General features: G+C 42.0%; 1 protein-coding gene across 1 annotated transcript; it reads right to left on the bottom strand.

The window, feature by feature from the left end:
- Positions 1 to 2,014: 2,014 nt before the first annotated feature.
- TNFAIP3 (TNF alpha induced protein 3) lies at positions 2,015 to 22,202 on the bottom strand. Its single transcript, XM_030556406.1, has 9 exons — positions 21,883 to 22,202; positions 16,703 to 17,015; positions 11,438 to 11,628; positions 10,990 to 11,137; positions 10,645 to 10,815; positions 9,266 to 9,446; positions 6,869 to 7,791; positions 5,198 to 5,430; positions 2,015 to 4,104 (listed from the first exon to the last, which is right to left on the bottom strand). Exons 2-9 carry the CDS (start codon positions 16,998 to 17,000, stop codon positions 3,835 to 3,837), a joined length of 2,415 nt encoding a protein of 804 aa, XP_030412266.1. The 5' UTR covers positions 17,001 to 17,015; positions 21,883 to 22,202; the 3' UTR covers positions 2,015 to 3,834.
- Between the last annotated feature and the right edge of the window lie 305 nt (positions 22,203 to 22,507).

Raw genomic sequence — 22,507 nt, 5'->3', positions numbered from 1 at the left:
GAAACCCCTTATGTTGCATGTGGGATCACACTTTATTTTTAGAGATCATTGTATGTGCCAAGGCCAGGCTGTGGGCAGCTTGGCCTAGGCATTAGCATCAGTCACAGACCAAGGACACAGGAGCCAATTAGCAGGAATTAGGCCAAGTCAAGATAGTGGGAGGGTAGGAGGCCAGGATCAGATGACAGAACTGGAGGACAGGAACAGAAGGCAGTTACCAAGAGCCAGGCTGAACCAGGATACCAGAAGACAACAGGCAGGATGCAGCCCCATGGTTCAGAGAACTTCCAGTTTCTGCCTCTTTCTTAATTAGGGGCTGTGATGATGGGAAGTATTGATACAAACCCGTTTACTCCTACTCACATGGCTCTATGGCCTAAAGTAAAAAATGTGAAGTTTTATGCTCTTGTGTGGGTGTACTGCCTCAGCCATGATCTGGCTCTTATACTGTAAGCATTTCAAGATAGGGGCCACCTCTCCTAAGTTATTTGCATGGTACTACCACAATGTGGCTGTGACCCTGACTGCAGCCTTTGGAATATCAGTGTTAAAAAGTAACTGTAGTTGTTAGGTGAAGTCTATTTATTTCATGAGTCACATGTAGTTTCACTGTTTCATGCTGTCTCCTTGCACTGTTTCCCCACTCTGCCTAAATGGTCCATTACCGTAGATCAGCACTCTGAAAGCTGTCTTGCAGTCTAGTGAAATATCAAACACTGACATTTCTTCTGTGACCTAGGTTAAAGGATGGCATGTGACTTTCTTCTTTTCTGGACCAGAAGTTATCTACTAGCATAACATTGCATGACAATGAATTGTCATGTCCGCTGGTGTTTAACCTCAAGGTCACAACTAACATGCTGACCATTCATTTTCCCAGCTTGACTCATGTTAGAATCACTGCGTAGGTAATAAAGCACCCTGGCCCTACCAAAAATAAAAATGACTCGTGTTGCACTGTATTACAGGGATTTATAACGCTCCAAAAGACTGCATCCAAGCCCATTATTTCATAAAAGTGTTACTTTTTTGGCAAGAAAAGAAATCTGGCCAAATTAGGGTTTTTATTTAGTCATCTAACAGTAGAGATCTTTAGTAGTGGTCGAAAAGGGAGAAACCCCAACTATTTTATTCTCTTGCAATACAGGAAAGAAAAAGCATAGAAGCCCAAGGGGAAATACTAGGTGCCCAGCCAGAGGTCATCAAGCTTCAGACGATCAAAATCCCCCATAAGATTAGGGAAATACCAGGGTGCGTAAAATGTATTTGCTTTGTCGTTCCCCCACAACTAAATCACACGAAATAGAATGCGTGGTCATTTACATAAGAGACATCAGAATGATATAGAACTTCATGTGACTTTAGAGTTATGACTAAGACCCCAGAAAGCTGCAGAGAACATATCATGGGGATTTAATGCTTTCAGTTGAAAGAATTTTCTTCCCAGGCTGAGAAATTCCAAGCAACATGACTGACTGTTCTTCGCTGTCCTTTCATTACTCACCGTAGGTTCAGCTCCTGCTGAGTGTCCTGAACTCACATAGACTTCAATGAGAACTATGGATGTTTGCTTCATGTGCAGGATCCTGAAAGGTGTGAAGCTCTTTTTGCAAGGCCACTGACTTCAGTAACACCTGAGCATGCTCAGCAGCAATAGCACTTTGCTCCTCAAAGGACTGTGCTACATGGTTCCAATTCAGGAAAGCACATTCTTCAGTCTTGTTCAGGACTACGCTTCAGGGCATATTTAACTTGAAGCACATGCTGCTGTGCTGTCCTGAACAGAGAGGCTTTCCTGGATCAGTGCCTGTGAAACCTAACTATGTTCTTTTCCCACCAATCACGAATGTAAAATATCAAAGTTAATCCGTCAATAATTTATTTCTTTATATTGGAGAATTTTTTTTCAATTATACATTTACTCTGTCAAAGTTAATGAGTAAATTATTATACTAAAAAAATTCCTAAAATATGTGCAAATTTCGAGGTACATCATTTGAATAATATAAATATCTTAACAGTTTTACATATGGCAGAAGTTCACAAATATATACAGAAAAAGTTCGACACCATAATAGCAAAACATTCCATTTGAAAAGTAGATCAGAGCAGCTGTTGTACATGCTGCTTCCTCCAAAATAATAGCAGCAATAAAAGCTGAAAAAAAACTGAGGGATAGGGTGGGGTGAAAAGCAGAGGGAAACAAGAGCAGTTCTGGCACAGCAATCAGACAAGTTTGCTAGAGAAAGAAATGTAGCTTGAGAAGTGGAGGCCTGAACTCCAGGAGTGAAATCGTGGCCCTACTGAAGTTCCTGGCAATGCTCCCTTTAATTTCCAACCTCAAACAGCAGCAACAAAAGCCAGGCCATACCATTCCTGCAAATGTAAATCCCAATCTCATTCTAAAACCAGGAGAGGTACAAACCTGCAATCATTAGACATGGACAGCAGCTACAGGAGCCACAAAAGTGGCCATTGTTGTGTACCGTGGAGTTTACTTTTAAAACCTTCCTTACATTTTGGGTTTGGTTACAAAAGTAATCTCTAACATATGAAAGAGTAGGCAGCAGAATTGGTCTCTCAGCTGCAGGGCATGGGCTGGATCTCACGAATGACTGCATGTCTATATTACGACCAGGATACCCTGCCGCTGTAGAAAACCAAGTGTTACAAAAATAAAACAAAGTCCTTCAGCTGAGCAAACAGATACCCTGGAAGGCATAAAAATATCTGAGCAGCAACTGCAGAGATAAGCAGGGACCAGTCCTGAGTTGTGCCCTTAACTTCCAAAACAGGAGATGAGCGCCTCTTGTACAGCGTTGGGAACTATCATCATTTTGCAGGATCGGACCCTTGATGCCAGAAAAAAGGGGGGGGGCAATAAAATACAAAAAGAGCAGCTTGCACAGACCTGACTGCTACTGTGCTTCCTCCTACACCAAAGCAGACAGGGTCAGGTTGGCATCAGCATTGAAACCTAGGGCTTCTCATACCTTGTGGTGGTATTTCCTTCCCTAGGGGATGGGGAGGGAAATGCATTTGTAGCTAATGGTCATGAGCTTACTCGTTGGGTCCCTATTATTTTTGCATTTTGGAAAGGGAGGTACATTGGTTAAACATGTTGACTGGGCAGGCAGCGAGTTGTCCTTCATTTCTGACTTCTTTCTGCCCAGGGCTCAGCAAACACAGAACCAACCAGAACACTCTACATGCAAGACAAAGCTCTTAGACGAAGGCAACCAAGCAAAAGCAAGTTTCTTAACTACATCCTCACCCCTAGCTTGCACCAGACTCCTCTGGTCGAGAATGGAGTCCTCTCAAGAAGGGCCAGCCTCACCTTGAGCAAAACACTGATGTAGGTCAATTGAAGCAGCTCTGCATATCACACATTGGTTGAGCGTCCTTGCACTCTGAATGGTCAGTTCTGACAAGGTGCAGGGGAGGTATTGCAGAGGCAAAGTTACAAAGTCTTCCGTATTCAAATGCTTCACTCTGCCACAGTATGCACTCTAGGAATTTTGAAATCCAAGAGGAGAGGGAGTTTGGAGTCAGCATTATAGCAGACCATTCCTGCAAGATTCCTCTGTGCAGAAAGCAGACTGACTTCTCATTGTTCCATGTATGCAGTGTTTGTATTAAGTGGATATTTATTCATACCCACGGGCATAAATAGGTACAAAACCAGACAGCTTATTTTCCCCCCAAAGCCATATATACGTCACACTGTTCAAATGGACCTTGCCATGGCTTGCCTCTTAAGTGTTTTGGACATAGCACCATTTCAGCGAGGTAGAAGCAGTTGTTGCTTCCTTGCGCTTTGCCAGCACTTCTCCGCTAACCATACATCTCTTTGAACTGGTAGCATTCATTGCAGTAGCCGCTGCACTTATTATTGCCATAATGATCACAGCCAGTGGCTCGGCAGCACTGTTTTGGAGGCTCTTCTGCAGCAGGGCCTCTAGGATTCCCAGACTGAACTCGCTGGCACTCCTGACACAGCTCATCGTTTCTGCAGGCTAAGTTGTTCCTACAAGAAGCCGTGGCACACTTTCGCTTTTGGCTCCCTGCTGTTGATACCTGTAAGTCTCGGTGTTGCCCAGTTCTCTGTAAAGGTTAAAAAAAATTGTCAGTTGCAATGCTGATTACATAAGTGGCTTTTAATTGCCTTGGACGCTGCTATGTTTTGATATTTAGCCACTTCAGGTTTGTTCAGTATACAGTGGCCGCAAGAAGTGCTGCAGCACTATTTACAAGAGCTTTCCAAGAATCTGATTTCCAAAGCACTGGTCTTTTCAATTTCTAGGTAGAGACTTCCTTCTTCTGAGAATACAGTAGAGCACAAAGGTCCATGCTTGTTATGGGCCAGGATTTATCACACAATTTTAAAAGGCTTTCATTTATTACAAAAAGTTTCCTCCCTGAAAACTCTGCTCAATACTTCCACCCACCTTCTCTCCAAATTAACTAAATAAAAAGGTGGTGCTGGACATTATTAAAGCTGACTAACTTGCCTGATGTGGTTTCACAGCTGTGAAGTGAGAGATCTCCCAAAGCACTCAGCACTGGCCCATCTGTTCCTAGTGAACTCGATGATAAAACTCCCATACACTTAAATCTGAGCAGAGTTAGGGCAACACTGAACATGGTTGAAAAATCTTCCCCCTGCCTTGGAATCAATATGAAGCAAGGCTAACTCTTAAATACAGTAAACTTGATGTGTTGTACTAGATTTTAGGAAACTGTGAAATGGTTTGGCTGTGTTGCTTCTTTTATTTTCATTTTTAAATGAAATCTCAAAGGAGTAAATGTGTTAGTGTCTAAGGTGCCACAAGTACTCCTCGTTCTTTTTGCTGATTCAGAGTGGTAGCTGTGTTAGTCTGTAAGAAAAATCTGTAGCCACTGATGCTGTTCTTCTAGGATGCTCCAAGGCTTTTCATGCTAATGAGACAAAGGCTCTTGCAAGATATTTTGTGGTGTTCATCACCACAGTGTCTGCTGTAGATGTAACATGGGAAAGACTTGCACACCTCCCTAATGCTCAGTTCTGGAAGGCAGAGTAGTGACTTACTCAAAGTTTTCCTTTTCAGAAAGTGGAGGTGCAGTAACGTGGGGATTTTCTATTCTACAGTTGAAACTGTTCACTAAGATATATTAGGGTGAAGGGTACAGAGTTCAGCACTGGGGGAAGTTCACTTACTTCAGATTGTCCCACTAGCTGCTGTTCAGTCCTTATGGCTTCACGGAATCGCTGAGTCTGTGCTTCAATAAAACATTTCTGACAATACCCTTCAAGCATACTGCTGCCCAAGGTACCACATTCTCGCCCCAGGCAGGAAATAGTGTTGTGGAATGTGGCAGCAGAGCTCCCAGGCTGACCAGAAGCAGAAGAATTCCTTTGAGACCTTCTCTGATGAAGTAGTGAGGCACTGTCTACCATACAAAGCAAGAAGAGAGGTTATTTCAATGAGCACAACACTTCTGATGACAAAAATGGGAACATGGAATTCTTTGGTCTCCAAAACAAGTCATCTAGCCTCAAGTAGATATGAGGCCACCCCAAATATTCAGAACAGATTCACCTTTTTTAAAGATATATAAATAATGGTGGCTACTAATCTTATTTTTAAATTAAAAGTTGTTGAAACAAATTCAAAGTTTGCCTCCTTCTGTACTTTCAAGTTAGATCGCAGTTGCTTAAAAAGGACCAGGAGCATAAACTTGACCTTATTGAAGTCAAGGGAAATTTTGCTGTTGACTTCAATGGATCCAGGATTTCCTCCCAATATTCTCCCTCAATTTCAGTGGAATGTTAAATAGAAATGGTAGCGTAAAGGACCAGCAATGAATGGGTTACATTTCACTGGTTTATTAAAAAGCCTACATATACAGATTGTTGTGGAATACAGTATACACAACAGGGAAAAATTATATTGCGAATGACCTTGGAAAATAAACTACTAGCACACATAACTGCTACCACATGATTTACCAGGGAGCTTCCATAACCTGAAGATATGTGAAAAAAAGTTTCAGACTGTAGTCCACTAGTGTCATAAATGAGCTATTCTGCAAGACAGATGCATTATTTCCCCTCCTACAATCATCTCTCAGGTACTACCCCTGAGAGTTCTTTGCTCATTTTAGAGAAGAGTAGTAACATGGGAAGGAATGTATCCTTTGATTTAGCTACAGAATATTGCCCACATGAGGGCCTGACTTCACATAAAAACACAGCACTAATAAAAAAAAAATGGTTAAAAGAAGTACATTTTAATAATGTAACTTCCCAAACGTGATCACTACTAAAGTCACTGCTGATCTTCTAATATAACCACATTTCTTACAGAGATTCTCTTGCACAGGTAACTTCAATAGCTACATCAAGGATGAACGTGGCCCTTGCATTACTAATGAAACCTGACTTTAGGCAGTGACAATGAAGTGGTATTTGACTGAGTCCTACAACTCCTATTACTCTGACATTAAAGCACTTTAATTACAGACAATTTGCACTAAAACACAATTGAAAAGTGGTTTATGGGTGAGATTTTCAATAGCACTCAGTGCTGGCCTCGCTCTCCTTCCACAGTAGTCAATGGGAATTTTACTATAGACTTCAGTGGGAGCCGAACTAGGCCAATCCTGAGTGCTTTTGAAAATCCCACCCTTATCCTGTACCCTGGTTGACACAAAAATAAGCGCGTCAAAGATATATTCTCATCACATTAATGCCTGCTCTACACTACTGGTTGTCCCATCCTTGATATTTCTGTATTAGCAACATCCCCTCTCCCCTACAAAAACACCCTGTATCTTCAGAGACGACCTGAAGCTAAGGTGTTAGGGAACTAAAACTAGCTTCACTTACCGTTGTTTTCCTTGTACTCAAAGAAGCATAGAGTGCAAAAGCCTTCATTCTGAGGAGTCCCAAAAAACATGCAGCCAGGTTTTCTGCACTGGCTACTTCCATTCCTTTCCTCCGAATTGTGAGGAGCTGGAAGCATTACTGAAGAAGGCAGCTCCTCCAGCTCGTTGCTGGGTGCTGCATGACAGGAATGCTGGAGGAAGCTCTGTGATAGCTGTGAAGGGTCGGAGTGAGATCTCTGATGGAACGTAGGCAGGAAGACAGGATTGACAATTGACGGCTCTGTAGTCCTTTTGAAACAAGAGCTGCAGATGCCATTAAAGGTCCTATTTGTGTCCTGAAGGCAGATTTTACATGTCACACTGTTTATATGTCGGAGGTTGTCCAAGTTGTTAGAGGGACTGAGCTGTCTGGAATTGTAGCAGCGTTCACAGAGTCCATTGTGTTGCACATTTAATGTAAAAGGGCAGTCTGGAGTCCTGCATTTCATAGCGGTGGTTTCACTATACAGAAAAAGGCTTGGAGCTGTTGGAGGTGCAGAATGAGGCCCTGTCACTGGCTCTTCAGATGGCCCTCCCCCAGGCTCACAAAACTCAATCCTAGATGAGCCTGCTCCAGTCTTCCGGGACTTTTCAGATACAGTTTTGGCGCTCGGTCTCCTTGGTTTATTTCCCTGTTGCCTCCGCTCAAAGCACTCATGACAATAGGGCTGGGTGCTCACAGACATAAAGAAGGGGCAATTGGGAGTTTCACATTTCACCTCTACAAGAGACAGCTGGGGTAAAGACAGTTCCAGTATATTCCCGGTATACGGCTCCCTTGTCATAAGCGTATTGTTCTTTTGCCATTTCTTGTACTCGTGCTGTACCAGTTGAAAGTAATCTTCCACCAGATTTATCTCTTTGGGTAAGTTGCCTTCATCTAACCTGAATGCCAAATAAGAAAACAGACAATCAACATGTATATCAGTGTCTGAAAGGGGCAAGGAATGGGCATGGTATTGAATATGAGCAACACTGGATGAGGAAATGTAAATTTAAGGAGGTAAAGAGATAATTATTACATATCCATATTGCTGAATTAAAAATACATGATGGTAAACTATAGCTTAGAGTGACTTATTTTGAAAGTTAGGTGTCTAGTAAAGTTCAATGGAGCCTTTCACCTCTAAATAAGCCGTCTGATGCAATCCTAGTTGGTAGTATTCTCAGAATGCTGAATGCTGGCCAATGCGGTTTTCAGCATTTAGTTGTAGGCACACTACACCTAATTTGTAATGCAGTAAATTGATGTTAAAAAATTCCAAACTCTTAGCTGCCTCTGAAGTCCAGCACTCAGCTCAGAGTAAACTGGGAGTTTTGTAGGTCCCACCAGCCCACTTTGCAAACAATTTCCATCTCTAAAGATGTTGATATATATTTTATAACACCTACTCCCATTTTTGCTTTGATATCTAGAACTGGAAACCCTGCTTATGTGAAATGAGCAGATGGCGGCTCAGAGAAGTTCCTATTTGTCTAATGTCCACATCACAAACCTCCTCCCCCCACCGCAATGATGTTAGAGGCCACAACTGAGCAAGTGTGGAGAAGTAATCCCTTCAGTACAGGGTTGAGACATGAGCCCAGCAAACCTGGGGAAATGATTTTACCACTGCCCATGCTGCACCTGGGTGGGGGAATTTTAATTTTCAAGGCTGTCAATCTAGAACCTTTCAGGAGCAGAAAGAGCTCTTCCTCCACAAATGGACAGGAGTGAAAAGAGTTGCAGGGAGTCTCTCCCTTATGCATCTGTTTGGGAACGAGGCAGAATGTTTCTGTTAGTGTGCCCTCAGAGCAAGGAGGAGGTTAGCACAGCCAAAAGCCCTCCACACCCAAAGGGGCATATACTAAGCATAAGAGGGCGGGCATGGGGTCAGTCTCCTGCTCCTCCACACTACACCCCTGCAGTGTCCTGCCTGCAGCTGCACTGCACAAGCAGAATGCCGGAAGCCACACGCACTTGGTCACAACAGCTGCACACTTTCCCTAATGCAATGAATGCGCTTCAAGGCACAATTTGCCCAAAAGTTGTTTAAATAAGAATGTGAACGTTTAATTATTATTTTTCCGAGTTCTCATTTTCAGTCACACTCCTTTAGCTACCTGGCTGACAATAAGACTAATTTATTAACTAGCTTCTGAAACTGAAGACTGGAAATTTCAGAATTTAAATTTGAGCCTGCTTCAAGCTAGAGTCTTATGCCACAAAAGGTACATTATTAATTGTGACATGATTTCATAATGGCGTATATAAATATGCATGTTGCTGAGAAAGAAATAAAAAGTCTTATAGGATAATGTATTCAATCTTTTATCAGCAACAACTAGAAAGCTGTAGGAAGAGGAGAATACCACTCACTTTGCAGCATAAATTAAATGAGTTGTACCATGGTCCCAGCCTTGCACTGGAATCTCTATCACTGTCAGGTATTCTTTCAGTAGCTGCTCCTTTCCCGTCTCCTCAGTGTCTGTCAGAAAGTGCACCTTCAAGTCTTCAAACCTGCCTCGTTCACTGCTGACCAGTGGGACAGCCCGAATTTCTGTGTGAAACAAAACGGGTGAGTTTTACCAAATGGGAGTGACCGTGAAATATGATAAGCAAAATATCATCCCCTCATTCGGTCTACTCTGATATTCAGCAATATTGCCTGTAAAGAGCATGCATGATTACATCTGTGTTCCCAAACAGTGCAGATGGAATGAAGATGCTCACTGGGGCATGCTGAGAACCATTTGGGGTTCAACGTCCTAATACATTTTTTTTTTATACTTAGCGTGGAGAGGACAGTAGGTTTAGTTTCTTGAACATTATTACAGGACAATTTCCCAGTATGGATCTAGAAATGTGTTGTCCCATCCACAACAGGATACACAAAAAACACACGGACACAGCTGTCACTAACCCCAACAACATGATGTAGATGGGGCCCTAAAAAGTGCTTCCTCTGCTGCAGGGCACACAATTAAAGTCAGTGCGTTGCAATAAATTTCAATACTCTGCAGAAAAGGCAATACTTTAGATTGAACCCACCTATAGATAGGCATCCACTAAATGGTGCTTTAGTAGCAATAGGCGCCTTGGCTCCATATGATGCAACCTTTGATTCCTTTGGAAGCCCTAGCACAGTGGCCCCCATCCCCTTTAATCTGTAATGTAATCTGTCCCTGCCCGCTCCTGGGAGTCGGGACTGGGGGCTGAGTCTGTGCCTGGAGCTGCTGCTGGGGCCATGACCAAGGCCAGGAGCTGTAGCTGTGAGCGGGAGCTGTGGCTGTGAGCAGGGCCAGGGCAGGAAGGCAGGAGCAGGAGATGAGGTCAGGAGCGGGGCCAGAGTTGGCCCAGCATTGAGGCTGGGAACTGAAGCCATGGCCTTGGCTGGGTGCAGGGCTGGAGCTGGAGCAGAGCTGGGGGCAGAGTAGTACTCCCTCCCCACCCGCCATATGTGCTGACCCAGGCCCCCATGTGCCCCCCAAAAGTGTTACTCTGTACCCGCCCCCCAGGGGGCATATCCCACAGTTTGGGGACCATTGCCCTAGCAGGTATATATATATCATGTAAACTATTTACCTTTTGAAGACTCTGTCGAACATATAAATAGGAATAACTCATTTACATTTGTTGCGTCCATTTTAAAGGTAACTCTCGATCAGATTATATTTTAAATGTTTTACTGTCAATAAGGGGGGAAGCAAACACACAAATACCAAAAATCCTACATACAGCCCAAGTAGATAACATACCTGGCCCGCTATCCTTCAGAGTGACCAGTGGTGTGAAATGCATTCTGTCATAGCCCAGGACAATAGGATATCTATAGCATTCTTCAGCTGGCCAGTGGAGAGGCAAGTAAATTCCACCAACGTTCAGAGGGGCAAAGCTTGAACCGGACTCCAAGCTTCTCAGCATTTTGTCTATTTAAGGAAAAAACACTGAATATTAGTAAGCTCAAATTCCTTTCAACTATGAAAAGTGCATTTCTAGGGTTTTAAAATACTGCAGCAGAACATTTACAAAAGACATATATTTTGCACTTAATGACACCGTCCTTAACATGAGGTCAAAGGCAACTGGCATGGAGGACTCACCTGCAAGAACTATGATCGGCCTTCTGAGGATGTTAACAAGGACAAATATATGGATTTCTTCCAATGCATTGTACTGAAGCCCGTTTCGGGCCACTGTTGATTCTGGGGATGTCATACTGATGAGGTTCTCCCATTCTTCTTCCCAGTTCTGAGGCAAGAATTAAATATTCGTTAGCACCAGCTCACAGACATGTAGATCAAGAAATGGTTGCAGCACAGCATGTCAAAACCTGTCCCCAAGATAATCATCTTTTTCCTTTTCTTCCAAAGAAGAAGTTACTCAAGCTATCTACATACAATCCATTTTATTTTCTTAGGATTGTTTTCATAATAGTCTCTCAGCCTATAGTCTCACCCAAGCAAACCTAACCAAGTAAACATGACCAAGCCTTTGCACTTCAGTTAGCTTGCCCCAATGTCATAGCACTACACAGTCAAATTAACTTACCCTGGTGTTATAGTGGAGTCCTGTTTCTACAAACTCCTGCGATTTAACAGTCTCTAGTTGCCAACGAAGCTTAAAGTTGCGGGTATCCACTTCCTGCAGAGCGATGAATAGTGTTTTCCTCAGGACCAGGTCAACATCTTGAACACCCCACATGTACTGGGATGCAGCATGCAGGAGGCAATTACCATCACCTATGGGAAAGTTACTGGTTAATTAAAAAAAAAAAAAAAAACAACAAACACACAATTCCTGAAGAAGTAGCAAAAGGAGCAACTGGCCCATAAAGCACAATGAACAAATCCCAAATTATATAGTTCAGACCTGATCCTGAATTCCTCTCAACAGCCTCCACTAGTGGAATTCCTAAGGTGGAGATTAGAGCCCCTCTCTTTAGGAAAACCCTGAGGGGATGCCAAAAACTACCACCCGTTCCCTTCTCTCCACTGGATGCAGGGGGGCAGCCTGTGGCAGGGAGGTATAAATCCTACTTTTCCTGCTCCAATTTGGGTAAACTAGCCCATTATATTTGACACTGATGGGCAAAAGGATGAAAAATTATAATAAAGCAACATGAGCTAAATTTTGGGGTTATTTGCAAATACCTCATACATAATTAAATTTGTCTTTACATTTATGATTTGTTAAAAGGATAAATCAAACTACAAAGTTTAAGAGAACATATTAAATAAACCCAGTAAACAGAGGGATTTCCTCTACTCCACAAGCACTGTTTACAATTTTTTAAGATGCAACATAGAAGACAGGGATTGAAAATACACTGGCCCAGATTTGGGGACTGTGCCAAAAGTGTAATACTGCACAGCCGGGGGACCAGTCTAGGGCTCAGCTCTAACGGATGACACTGCTCTGCATTTTGCTTTGTAATGTATGACAGAAGAGTCCTGTCAAGAGGAAAAGCAAAAAGAAAGTAGTAAGTGACCTACATGAAACAATCTCTGCTGCTTTTCTAAGGCACCTCTCACTCTAATACTGAAGTGTATTGTTCAATGTCAGGTTGGTGAAAAATGTCAGACTGGTTTCTTTTTGAAAGACAGACTAAAAATGAAGACCAAAACTTTATTTTATTTATTTATCATTTACACATAGCCCCTTCCATTTAAGAATCTCAAAATACTTTACGAACATTATTGACTGAAGCCTCATAACTCCACGGAGAGGCAGGAAAGTATTATCCCATTTTTCAGAAGGACAGGCAGAGGCTCTGGGTCAGGGGTGGGAAAACTACGGCCCGCGGGACGCATCCGGCCCCTTAAACCTTTTAATCCGGTCTCCTGGGAGCAGGGTTGGGAGCTTGACCCGCTCTGCCTGTTTTACGCTCACACGTGTTCAGGTGGGACCTGCATGAGGGCACACATGTTACTGCGGCTGCACAACCCAAATGCACCATCAGAGCCTGGAACGTGCAAGCCCACGTGCCTGCTACTTGTTAGCTTAGGTGACTCTGCTGTTTAGTAGTGTTAATTTTCCATTGTTGAAGATAAAACAAAGAGTAGTTGGCCACGGAGTGCCAGCTGTATTGTTCACATTAATCAAAGAGGGCATGGAAAGGAGGTAAATTTGGTTTAATTATTGTAATACTTCCTTGTGATGGTATATTTTTAATTGTAAGTACGGCTTAATCTTTATAAAACTACGTTTATTTGAATCTCTCTGAATTGTTAACTTCATGAACATTCATGGCCCACCACACAATTTCCAAACCCAGATGTGGCCCTCAGGCCAAAATGTTTGCCCATCCCTGCTCTGGGCAGTTAAGTGACTTGCCCAAGGTAAACACAAGAAAGTATGGTAAGAGCTGGGAATAAAACCCGTTTTTAACCCCTCCCCCAATCCTGGGCTTTTAACCACATGCCTCTTCTTCCTCCCCAAGGGTATCCTGAAAGGAAGACACAAAGAAACTATTCTTGGACACCACTTGGATTCAAGCCTGGGATTTACTGTTCACTGCAAATGCACTTATGTATCAGAGGGGTAGCCGTGTTAGTCTCAATCTGTAAAAGCAGCAAAGAGTCCTGTGGCACCTTATAGACTAACAGACGGATTGGAACATAAGCTTTCATGGGTGAATAACCCACTTCGTCAGACATATGAGGTATTTAAGTCAACTAAGGACACGAAGACACATTAATCTCCTTGCAAGATTGTAGTACAAGGAAATTAAAGCACCAAGAATTTGTACTTGTGGTAATTTTTTTTTGTTTTTTTTGTTTAAAACCTGAAGATACCAACAAGAAATTATTTCAGATTATTTTCCAATGTATCAGTTTGTTACATACATTAGGAGCTTTAAACCCCTTCTCATTCTCATGACTGCTGTTCTCCAAAGGCCTAATCAAATCAAAGCCATGCACAATGCCCGCACAAGATCTTGAGCGCTCTATGAATCCTTTGTAAACTTGTAATTGGTTACAGACTTGCTGGATAAATTTCAGACCTTCTGAATAGGGTGAAATTCATTTTCTGGATTTCCTAACCTTCTCTTGCAAAATCTCCCTTAAAATGAGACCACACATTATGGGCTCAATCAGGGGAAAATACACAATATTAACTGAAAAAAGTCTTCTGCCTGAACTAGAAGAAATTTGATATAAAAGTAAGAGAATTAATACATCCTGTTAAAATTTTCCCTTTGCAAAATTGAGAGCAAAGATAAGATTTTTTTTTAAATTTTATTTTAGCACTTACTTTCAGTTCTTTATTGAGAACCACCAGTACAAAATTCCCTATGCAACACTTGGAATTCCCCAGGGTTAAGTTATTTGACTAGCAATTGAGCAACAGCTATTGTACTTCTTGTTCTGATGTATTCACATTTGAACTATGAAGTACATACTGGACTTTCCAAGTGGGTGTGGTTAGGGTGAGCTGGAATGACTGCCTAATCATTATACAAGTGAAATCTCTACAGCCAATAGACACTGGAATTTTTTTTTTTTAAACACTGTTTCAATTTTTATACCTCCTACTCCCTTCCTCATTTACTCCATTCTCATATCCTCAGAGCATACATGGTGAATCACCCAGATATATACTCTTTTGTACATATTAGGTAAAGTTAACGTTACCAAAATCCTAGAAGAAGCATTTGTTTCCTTGGCTTTCAAAAAACTGAAGCCGTAAGGAGTTCTAAATAGCCAACCCATCTTTGACTAAAAGAACTGTCAAATTCACTCTGTACACATCTGAAGGTTAAGTAAATGAACTCCCTTAAAGTTTTTTTATGCTATGTGAAGAACTTGTTCCATTCATTAAGACTTAACATTGTTTCCAGGGAAATTAAGGGGTTCCTGCAAGCCCCACTCCTACTCTGAAGCATCCTTCCCTCCAACCCACACTGTTTATCTTCTTTGTCCTGAACAGGCCTTGTGTTGTGGTGATTTTGCATAAACCACAGAAGGTAACGAGATGCATTTCTTCTTCCCCAATCCCTTGCAGTACCAACAACCCCTACTGACCTGACAGCAGTGGACTGAACTCAATAAAATTTAAAAAAAGGGGCAGTTTTAACATCCCAGAAACGCCTCTAGTATACATATGTAAAGGTGGTATATAAGTCACATCCTGAAACCATTGCATTATTTCCATTTCAGATAATGTCCTCCACTCCTGATCTAAGCCAGTAAAATGTATTTAGTGGGTGCTGTGCAGCTCCCTGTTATTTTAATAGCAGAATTGGGCCTAAAATGTTTCTCTTCATTTCAGGGAGCAATCCACCAGATTATACATTTTTCTTAGTAAATCTGTTTGACTGAAATATATTGTGGGTGAGGTAATATCTTTTATTGGACCCCCTTGCCTCTCTGATATTCTGGAACCAGCATGGCTACAATTATACTGCATGAAATAGAGTGTGTGATACAACACTTGTGACAAGATTACTTATTTAATGTTTGCAAAATGCTGCAACAAGTGCTAAATGTGGCCTCAGTCCTGCGATGAGCTCCATGTGTGCGGACCCCACGCAGAGGCTCATGGAAGTCAGTGGAACGCTATGCAAGTACAGTGGACGATCTATGTGGGGTTCATTGCGGCACTGGGGCTTCTGTTACAGACTTATAGACCTTTATTGTTTTCTTAGTCGTTGGGTTAGTTACGACTAGATGATGTTTCTATGCTCATGATTAAATTTGTATTAGTCTTTGTAAAATGTAATCATATGTAGGAAGAACAGCAGTAATAGGACACTGTAGATTTTGAGAAAGAAATATGAACTAGGAGGGCTGGGTAGTGTGCATGTATGTCCACATGAAAAGAAATGATTGAGGAACATGCAATATTTCACAGCTCACACTCTCATATTTCATTAGAACTTACCGCTAATTAAATACAAGTCTCTTGCTCACAAAATCTTTGGACTCTAGCCCCATGATCTACTATATTTGCCTTGTTTTCTTTGGGGATATTATAAGACACATTTATGAAACACCTCTCCCAAGTCATTCCCAAGGCCCTGAAATAATATATTAAAAGCAGCACCATGTGCTACTTTTCTTTAACTCTTATTTAAAAATCAAGGGGAATTATGTAACACCTCTCCCAAGTCATTCCCAAGGCCCTGAAATAATATATTAAAAGCAGCACCATGTGCTACTTTTCTTTAACTCTTATTTAAAAATCAAGGGGAATTATGTATCTGTCATTAATAAAAATAGGAACTATGCACAAAAAGTGGGGAAAAAAGAAAGCCCTCTTATCCCATAATGCGATTCAACATTAGCGAGCTTAATCAGGGGCTGACTCCACAGCCGGAGAGCTAAAGGCTGGAAATCTAAGACACTCCAACTGATACAGTACTTAGACTTATACCAAAAATCATTAGCAGCTGAGTTCAGCCTGCAAACTACAATGAGGAGGGGTTATAATACTATACTATCTACTATTACAGAATCAGGTTCTTAGAAGGCATCATGGAAAATGACAGCAATGTAAGAGTTGAGGTCCTCATTGATAAAGACATATAATTCTACCATACCACAGATTTATAATATGATTAAACATCCATGAGACTTTCAACCTGTTGATATATCAGCGAACAAACACTGTATCCTTAGAGATTAAGAATTCATTTGGCATATTGTGTTAATAGGATTTTAATTTGTGTTGCTAAAATAAAAACAGACATGTTTATTTTAATAAAGCAACTATGTTTTTATCTTAGCAATGCAAACTACAAGCCTATTAACCCAACATGCTACATCCTTATGACCCTGTCTTAATACTAGTGGAGTGACACATACAACTTACCATTAGTCTTTAACGGCACAAGTTTCCTAACTTCCCTGCACCAGTTCAGCTTCCTCTGATGTTCCAGTGAGCTCTGGGTGGATCGGTCAATTAAAGCTTTCTGAAGGATTTCCCGAAACTGAGGACAAAACTGGCACATTCTGAACATTTCTACTGTGTATCTGTACATTGTTTTAAAGTGATGAATTATTCCATTGGTGGGTATGACAAGGTCTTCAGGAATTCTCTCCCTAATCTTCACGGCTTTCAGCATATTGCTCAGATACAAAGCTTGGGGAAGAACTTGTTGGCCAGCCATTTTCTGAGAAGAAACCTGAAGGAAAAAAGAAGAAGAAAAACAAAAAAACAAAAAAACCAGACAATTCTTTTAGTCTCACTTAATGTACATCACAGGACTCTTGCTAGTATCGAGATTTAGACTGCAAATTCTTTAGGAAGAGATCTTGTTTGAAACTTTGTCTGTAAACCACACAGTCCACGGTGAGCACTATATAGTTAATATGAAATCTATACTTAAGAATCTCTTAGCATTACTCGACTATAGATCCTCAACTACTAAATCAGTCTCTTTACTCGGTCTTCTCTTTAATAAAAAAAGAATATATTCATAATGAAATTACAGCACTTTTAAAAGGAGAAGTTTAAATGGAAGTGGGGTGAAGAGGAGGGGAGATCAAGAGGCGGGGAAATTACAACAAGAGCTTTGTCTAATCAACAATGGAGCAGGGTAAGCTCCAGTGAACCTGTTGAACTTAAGTTTTCAACTTGACCACATGCCAGAGAAAACGGATTCTGATCACTTCAGATTTATACATGAGTAACAGAGCATGCATAAAGCAACATGATGCACAGTGCAATATTCAAAAGCGCTCAGACATCTAGAATAGTTACATGTAATGTTAGCACCCAGCCCGGGCTTATAACTTCATATGATGTTTAAAACTAACCAAGTAGCAAATGAAACATTTCTAACAAGGCAGGCACCTGGTATTGAATGAGACACCTACATAAGAGGAACATTCCTTAGGTTATGTTAATGCTAGAATTATTGCAGAGGCACATGCATGTGTGCGTGGGGGTGAGGAGGTACGGAATTAGAGGCCCATTATTACTCAATGGTAAATCAACAGAGCTGAAGAAGCATTTCCACTTTGCTCAAAAAAACCCCAATATTTTTCCGTTGTGGGGCAAGTAATGCTCACCGCCATTTGCCCCTCTCCTTCTTATCACATTGGATAAGGCGAGGAGAACGTAAACCCATAGATATGAATGGCATTCCACTGAGGACCAGACATCTCACGTTTGTTCTAGGCAAATCAGGTCTTTTCACAGTGTCAGGCTAGAGCCAAGTGTGAACACAGAGTGCATCCACACGCATGTACTTTCATTGGTTCTCTCAGTGCTCACCCTCATTCAATGTTTTAAAATTAACTTTCTAGGAAAGCAAATGCATCTAAACCTTAAATGTTCTAGCACTTGAGAACTCAGCAAGTCTTTTCTCATCAAATGTCTTAAAAGAATATGACACCTACATTGTGATTTCTAATTTTGGGCAAAACAAAGAGGGGCCAATGGCAAATGAAAAGCCAACTTCACATCTGTCAGGAAATTCTCTCTAGTGATAAGAGCCTGGAGGGGCACAGAGCAAGCAGGTGGAAAGGTATTACAATCTCACAGATACACCAGGAAGGGAATCATGTATCTGCAGAGGCAAAGATATCCTGCATGGAAGACTGCTCCTCCACATAGCTATATGGCCTCCCTCTACATCTGCCTGGCTCTGGTAGCTGCCATTGTGATAGTTCCCCTGCAGCTGGTCAATAGCTACAAAGGGAACTGCCTAGCAGTTATTATTGCCCCAAACTGCTCTGCTCAGAGCTGCTTTGTACATCCCCTACCAAGAATCTGTGACAGAAGACCTCAGTGGGCACACTTAGAAGAGTTTCTATGGCATCCTGGGTGGAAGTGATGGGGTATCTGATGTTGAAGAAGCTGTATACCCCATTTCTGCTCAACCTGGGGGAGTTCTGTCCACACAGGATCTTCTTTGCTCATACAAATGGGGGTGGGAGATTCGGCCATTTGTCAAGGCCATTATGGCTTGGAACATGCAAAGAAGGCACCTTTTATAAGCAAAGACTGTGTATTAAAAACATACACACGACTGGATGTTTTTATAAGGTATATACATCGCTACCTCAATATAACGCCACCCGATATAACACGAATTTGGATATAACACAGTAAAGCAATGCCCCGGGGGAGGGGGGCCGGGCCTGCGCACTCCGGTGGATCAAAGCAAGTTCAATATAACATGGTTTTACCTATAACGCGGTAAGATTTTTTGGCTCCCAAGGACAGCGTTATATCGAGGTAGAGGTGTATGTTAAATAACTCGTTTCCTATCTTGTCCACTTCCCCCAGTCCCAAGCATCAGTAGAACCGCGCCTATTTTCCACATCATACTAATTTTTAAAGTTAAAAATGGAATGAGAGAATAAAAAACAATATAAAAATGTCATCAATTATATACTATACTCCCAGCTGTACTTTTCTTTACCCTCTTCAGCAGCTTCCAATCCCTGATCCATCAAACTCTTAGTACACAAGATACTCATTGATTCAATAGAATTTTTTGCATGGATAAGGACTCATCACCTGATTATGTGTTGCACGCTTGGGCCCTGGAAATGGATCTTTCCAATATTAAGAAACAATGGAACACCCAATTTGTTTAAAGAAGGCATATTAAATCTATGGGTTATTCAGAACTAGATTCCCATCTCCCCTTTATTCTAAGTGCATTCCCCCACCCCATACTACATGTGAAAACTGCTGTCTGTGCCATTTAGGATTATTAGTTGTCAATTTAAAAAGAATGATTCTTTAAAAAAAGATAGTGCTTAAAACAGTACAATTAAAAAAAAACAACCAAAAAAAAAAGCAGTTTACACCCAGATACGATAAAGAAACCAAAGCACAGAAAATTCTTGAGGTGTTAAAAAACAAATAAAAAAATCTGATCTAAGTCATTTGTAAGAACTCCGTGAAATGGAGCAACCAAAATTTTAAAATCAGCCTTTGTTTTCAATAATACTTTTCATATTTATGTAACTGTACACAGAGCATTGGATGGGACTCAGGAGATCTACATCGTATCCCTGTCTCTACCCTTGGCCTGATGAGTGACCTTGGGACAGTCACATAACTGCTCTGTGCCTCAATTTCTCCATATGTAAAATGGGGCTAGGATAATGCTACCAACCAAAGCATTTTGAGATCTACTGATGAAATGTGGTATATAACAGCTGGGTATTATTAGGGTAATCTTGCCTGATACTTAGTACCCCCAAATTTCATTGACTTCAGTGGGGCAGGGATGATCTTTGTGTGGGCCTTGTAGTGCATGGCACATTGTCAACGTTTAACAAATAATAATTTTAAAAGAATGGAAGGTGAGAGTATTTTACATCTCACACAAGGCAATCAACATCTAGCTGGATCTGGCTTGTTGGTGCACTATGATGGCCTGATTGTGAAAGAAACAAATGGGTGGTTGTGTAATTTGCCTAGCAGATTGAGGGGACATTGTTTCAAGGTGAAAAGTTGGTTGTCAGGCATGAACAGGATTTGTAAACCTAATAGAAATATAATAGCAGAGAAACCAGAATAAGGCCTCCCTAGGCCACTGGGGGGCAGGATGTGGGACACCACGTCCAAACAAAATGGGCGGGCCAACAACTTCAGTAGAAGCCTTTTATGTAATAAGTGTATAAACCAAAAAATGTAACATCTCTGAATGCTAACTACTGTAACAGTGGATAAAAACTAATAAAAAAACCAAAGTAATACTCAAAATTGTCACTGCTGATATATATCAACTGTATTTAATCTTCATAAAGTGTCATATTACAGCAAGTGGTGGAATAAGGAACATACACTTTACAGAACTGGGTACAAGTAAACAACCAATTACGCTCCCTTTTCCATGCAAAATTCTTATTAAATATATGGTGTTGTTTTCCTGTCTTGCCACAGTTTCCTACCTAGCTCATGAGCATGATAGGAAGTTTGATTTACTGATATTTATAAAGTACAGTACGAATTAGTGAGTATTTAGCAACTTCCATTCTAGGGGCTCATATGGAACGTGCTATGTAAGTGAGCAGTATTATGTATGAATGCACTCTGTAAATAAGGCCAGATTCTTATTTTAAAAAGAAACCTGGAACTACTAAGTAATAACAAGGAGGTTTTTTTTTTTAATATCACAAATAGAAGGTTTAAGCATATGTTTACATACATTATACTTCAGCTGTAGGTTTTAACAGAACAGACCCTGGCTCTGAGTTTGCAGTCCAGCTCTGTACCCCCTACTGGGCAATTTGACATGTGTACATGCAGGTTGCTTTTCTTCAAAATTTCTCACTGCTGCAACCTAGCAATGCTGGGAACACCAGTGCAGACAACCCATTGGTGTTTTACCCGCTCTGTTGTTGAACTCTACCCAGTACAGGTCCAAATGACAGTGGCAACCTGTCTAGACTAACACTCCACCGGTGGAACTGCACTAGTGGTGTTATAATGGTGGGAAATTGGAACAAAACTGCTAGTGTAGACAAGACGATAATAGCCAATCCAATTCTCCTCATCCATCGTTAGTATTCCATAACCCAGCAAATAGTTATACAAGTTTTTTAAACGTTCAGAACAATAGGTTTTTCATAACTACCTACAGGAGCTGTCATCAATAATTATGTAACTTACAACACCACAGCTGTGTGTCAGTACATAACTACACGTATACCTGCCCCTTCTTCTGTCTGTTCTCCAAATCCCCTTTCCTCCTCGTATTTACGTTCTAGAAAGGCCAGCGAAGTTTTTAAAGTTAAGAACACACTAAACTTCCCGAGATGAGGGTCCAGGGGGTAGGGGGGACATTAAAACACAGCTCTATTAGATCTGCTACATCCTGCTGCCTCCGCGAGAGTCTTCCCTTCAGAGTATTTGCTCGTGTTACCAACCGGCCCTCCGAACTGCACTCTCACCTACAGAAAAAAACCCGAAATCCGGGCCAGGGCATGCTCGGGGGCCACCCCCAAAGCCCCTCGGTGCTCCGGAGCAGCCATCACGGAGCCGGCAAGCAAAGCCTTTGCAAAGAGCAGCCCAGAGCCTGGTACCTTTCTGCCGAAGGGCTCCTCCAAAAGCGCAGCGCGGCGGATAAAATCCTTCTCAAATCCAGTGCACCAAGGTTAGGACAGAGCCAAGCTTGGGAGCCATGAATGCCCGACCAGACGGGGTTGCAAGAGGATCAGGCTCCTTAGTAGCGCCTGGCTGGGCTTCCCTCAGCCGCCCCCTCCCTGTTGCTGCTGCTGCTGCTGTGCTGGCTATAAACTGTAAAGACTCTTGTTTTTTCCTTTCTATTTTACTAAGCAGAGAAAAAAGCCCCAGCAGAGCGGGGATTTCCACCCCCAGCGCCAGGGACTTTCCGACATGTGACACGCCGCCGAACAGCTGCCCTGCCGCAGAGCCGGCCCCTAGATGGCGCTGCGCGAGAGAGTCCGGCCCTTCGCACCACACCTCGGCGGCAGATCCCACGGGCCCGCCTGCTTCGCAGCCACTGCCCCCCTCCCCGGTGCGTCTGAGCCGGAGAAATTCCTCGCTGCTCGCAGCCGGGCTTGCCCCGCCTGAGTCACCGCGGCGCGGGGCATTTCGGCGCCGGGGCTGTAAGTTTTTGGGCATTATTCCTTTTTTCCTCTCCGCGCAGCAGCAGCAGCAGGGCGCTGATTAACTGGCCAGCGGGCT

This window comes from Gopherus evgoodei, chromosome 3 (genome assembly GCF_007399415.2).
Source record: "Gopherus evgoodei ecotype Sinaloan lineage chromosome 3, rGopEvg1_v1.p, whole genome shotgun sequence".
Taxonomy (NCBI): domain Eukaryota; kingdom Metazoa; phylum Chordata; order Testudines; family Testudinidae; genus Gopherus; species Gopherus evgoodei.
Note: the sequence above shows the minus strand (reverse complement) of the source record. Positions and strands in the feature narration are given on the sequence as shown.

What these genes read in the sequence shown, in the direction of transcription:
- TNFAIP3 (XM_030556406.1), bottom strand. Translation starts at nt 17,000, where the DNA reads ATGGCTGGCCAACAAGTTCTTCCCCAAGCTTTGTATCTGAGCAATATG. An exon ending in TCTGAAGGATAGCGGGCCAG is followed by an intron (nt 9,447 to 10,644) that starts GTATGTTATCTA and finishes TGTTTCACACAG; the next exon opens with AAATTCGGGCTGTCCCACTG. An exon ending in AGCTAGTGGGACAATCTGAA is followed by an intron (nt 4,105 to 5,197) that starts GTAAGTGAACTT and finishes TAACCTTTACAG; the next exon opens with AGAACTGGGCAACACCGAGA.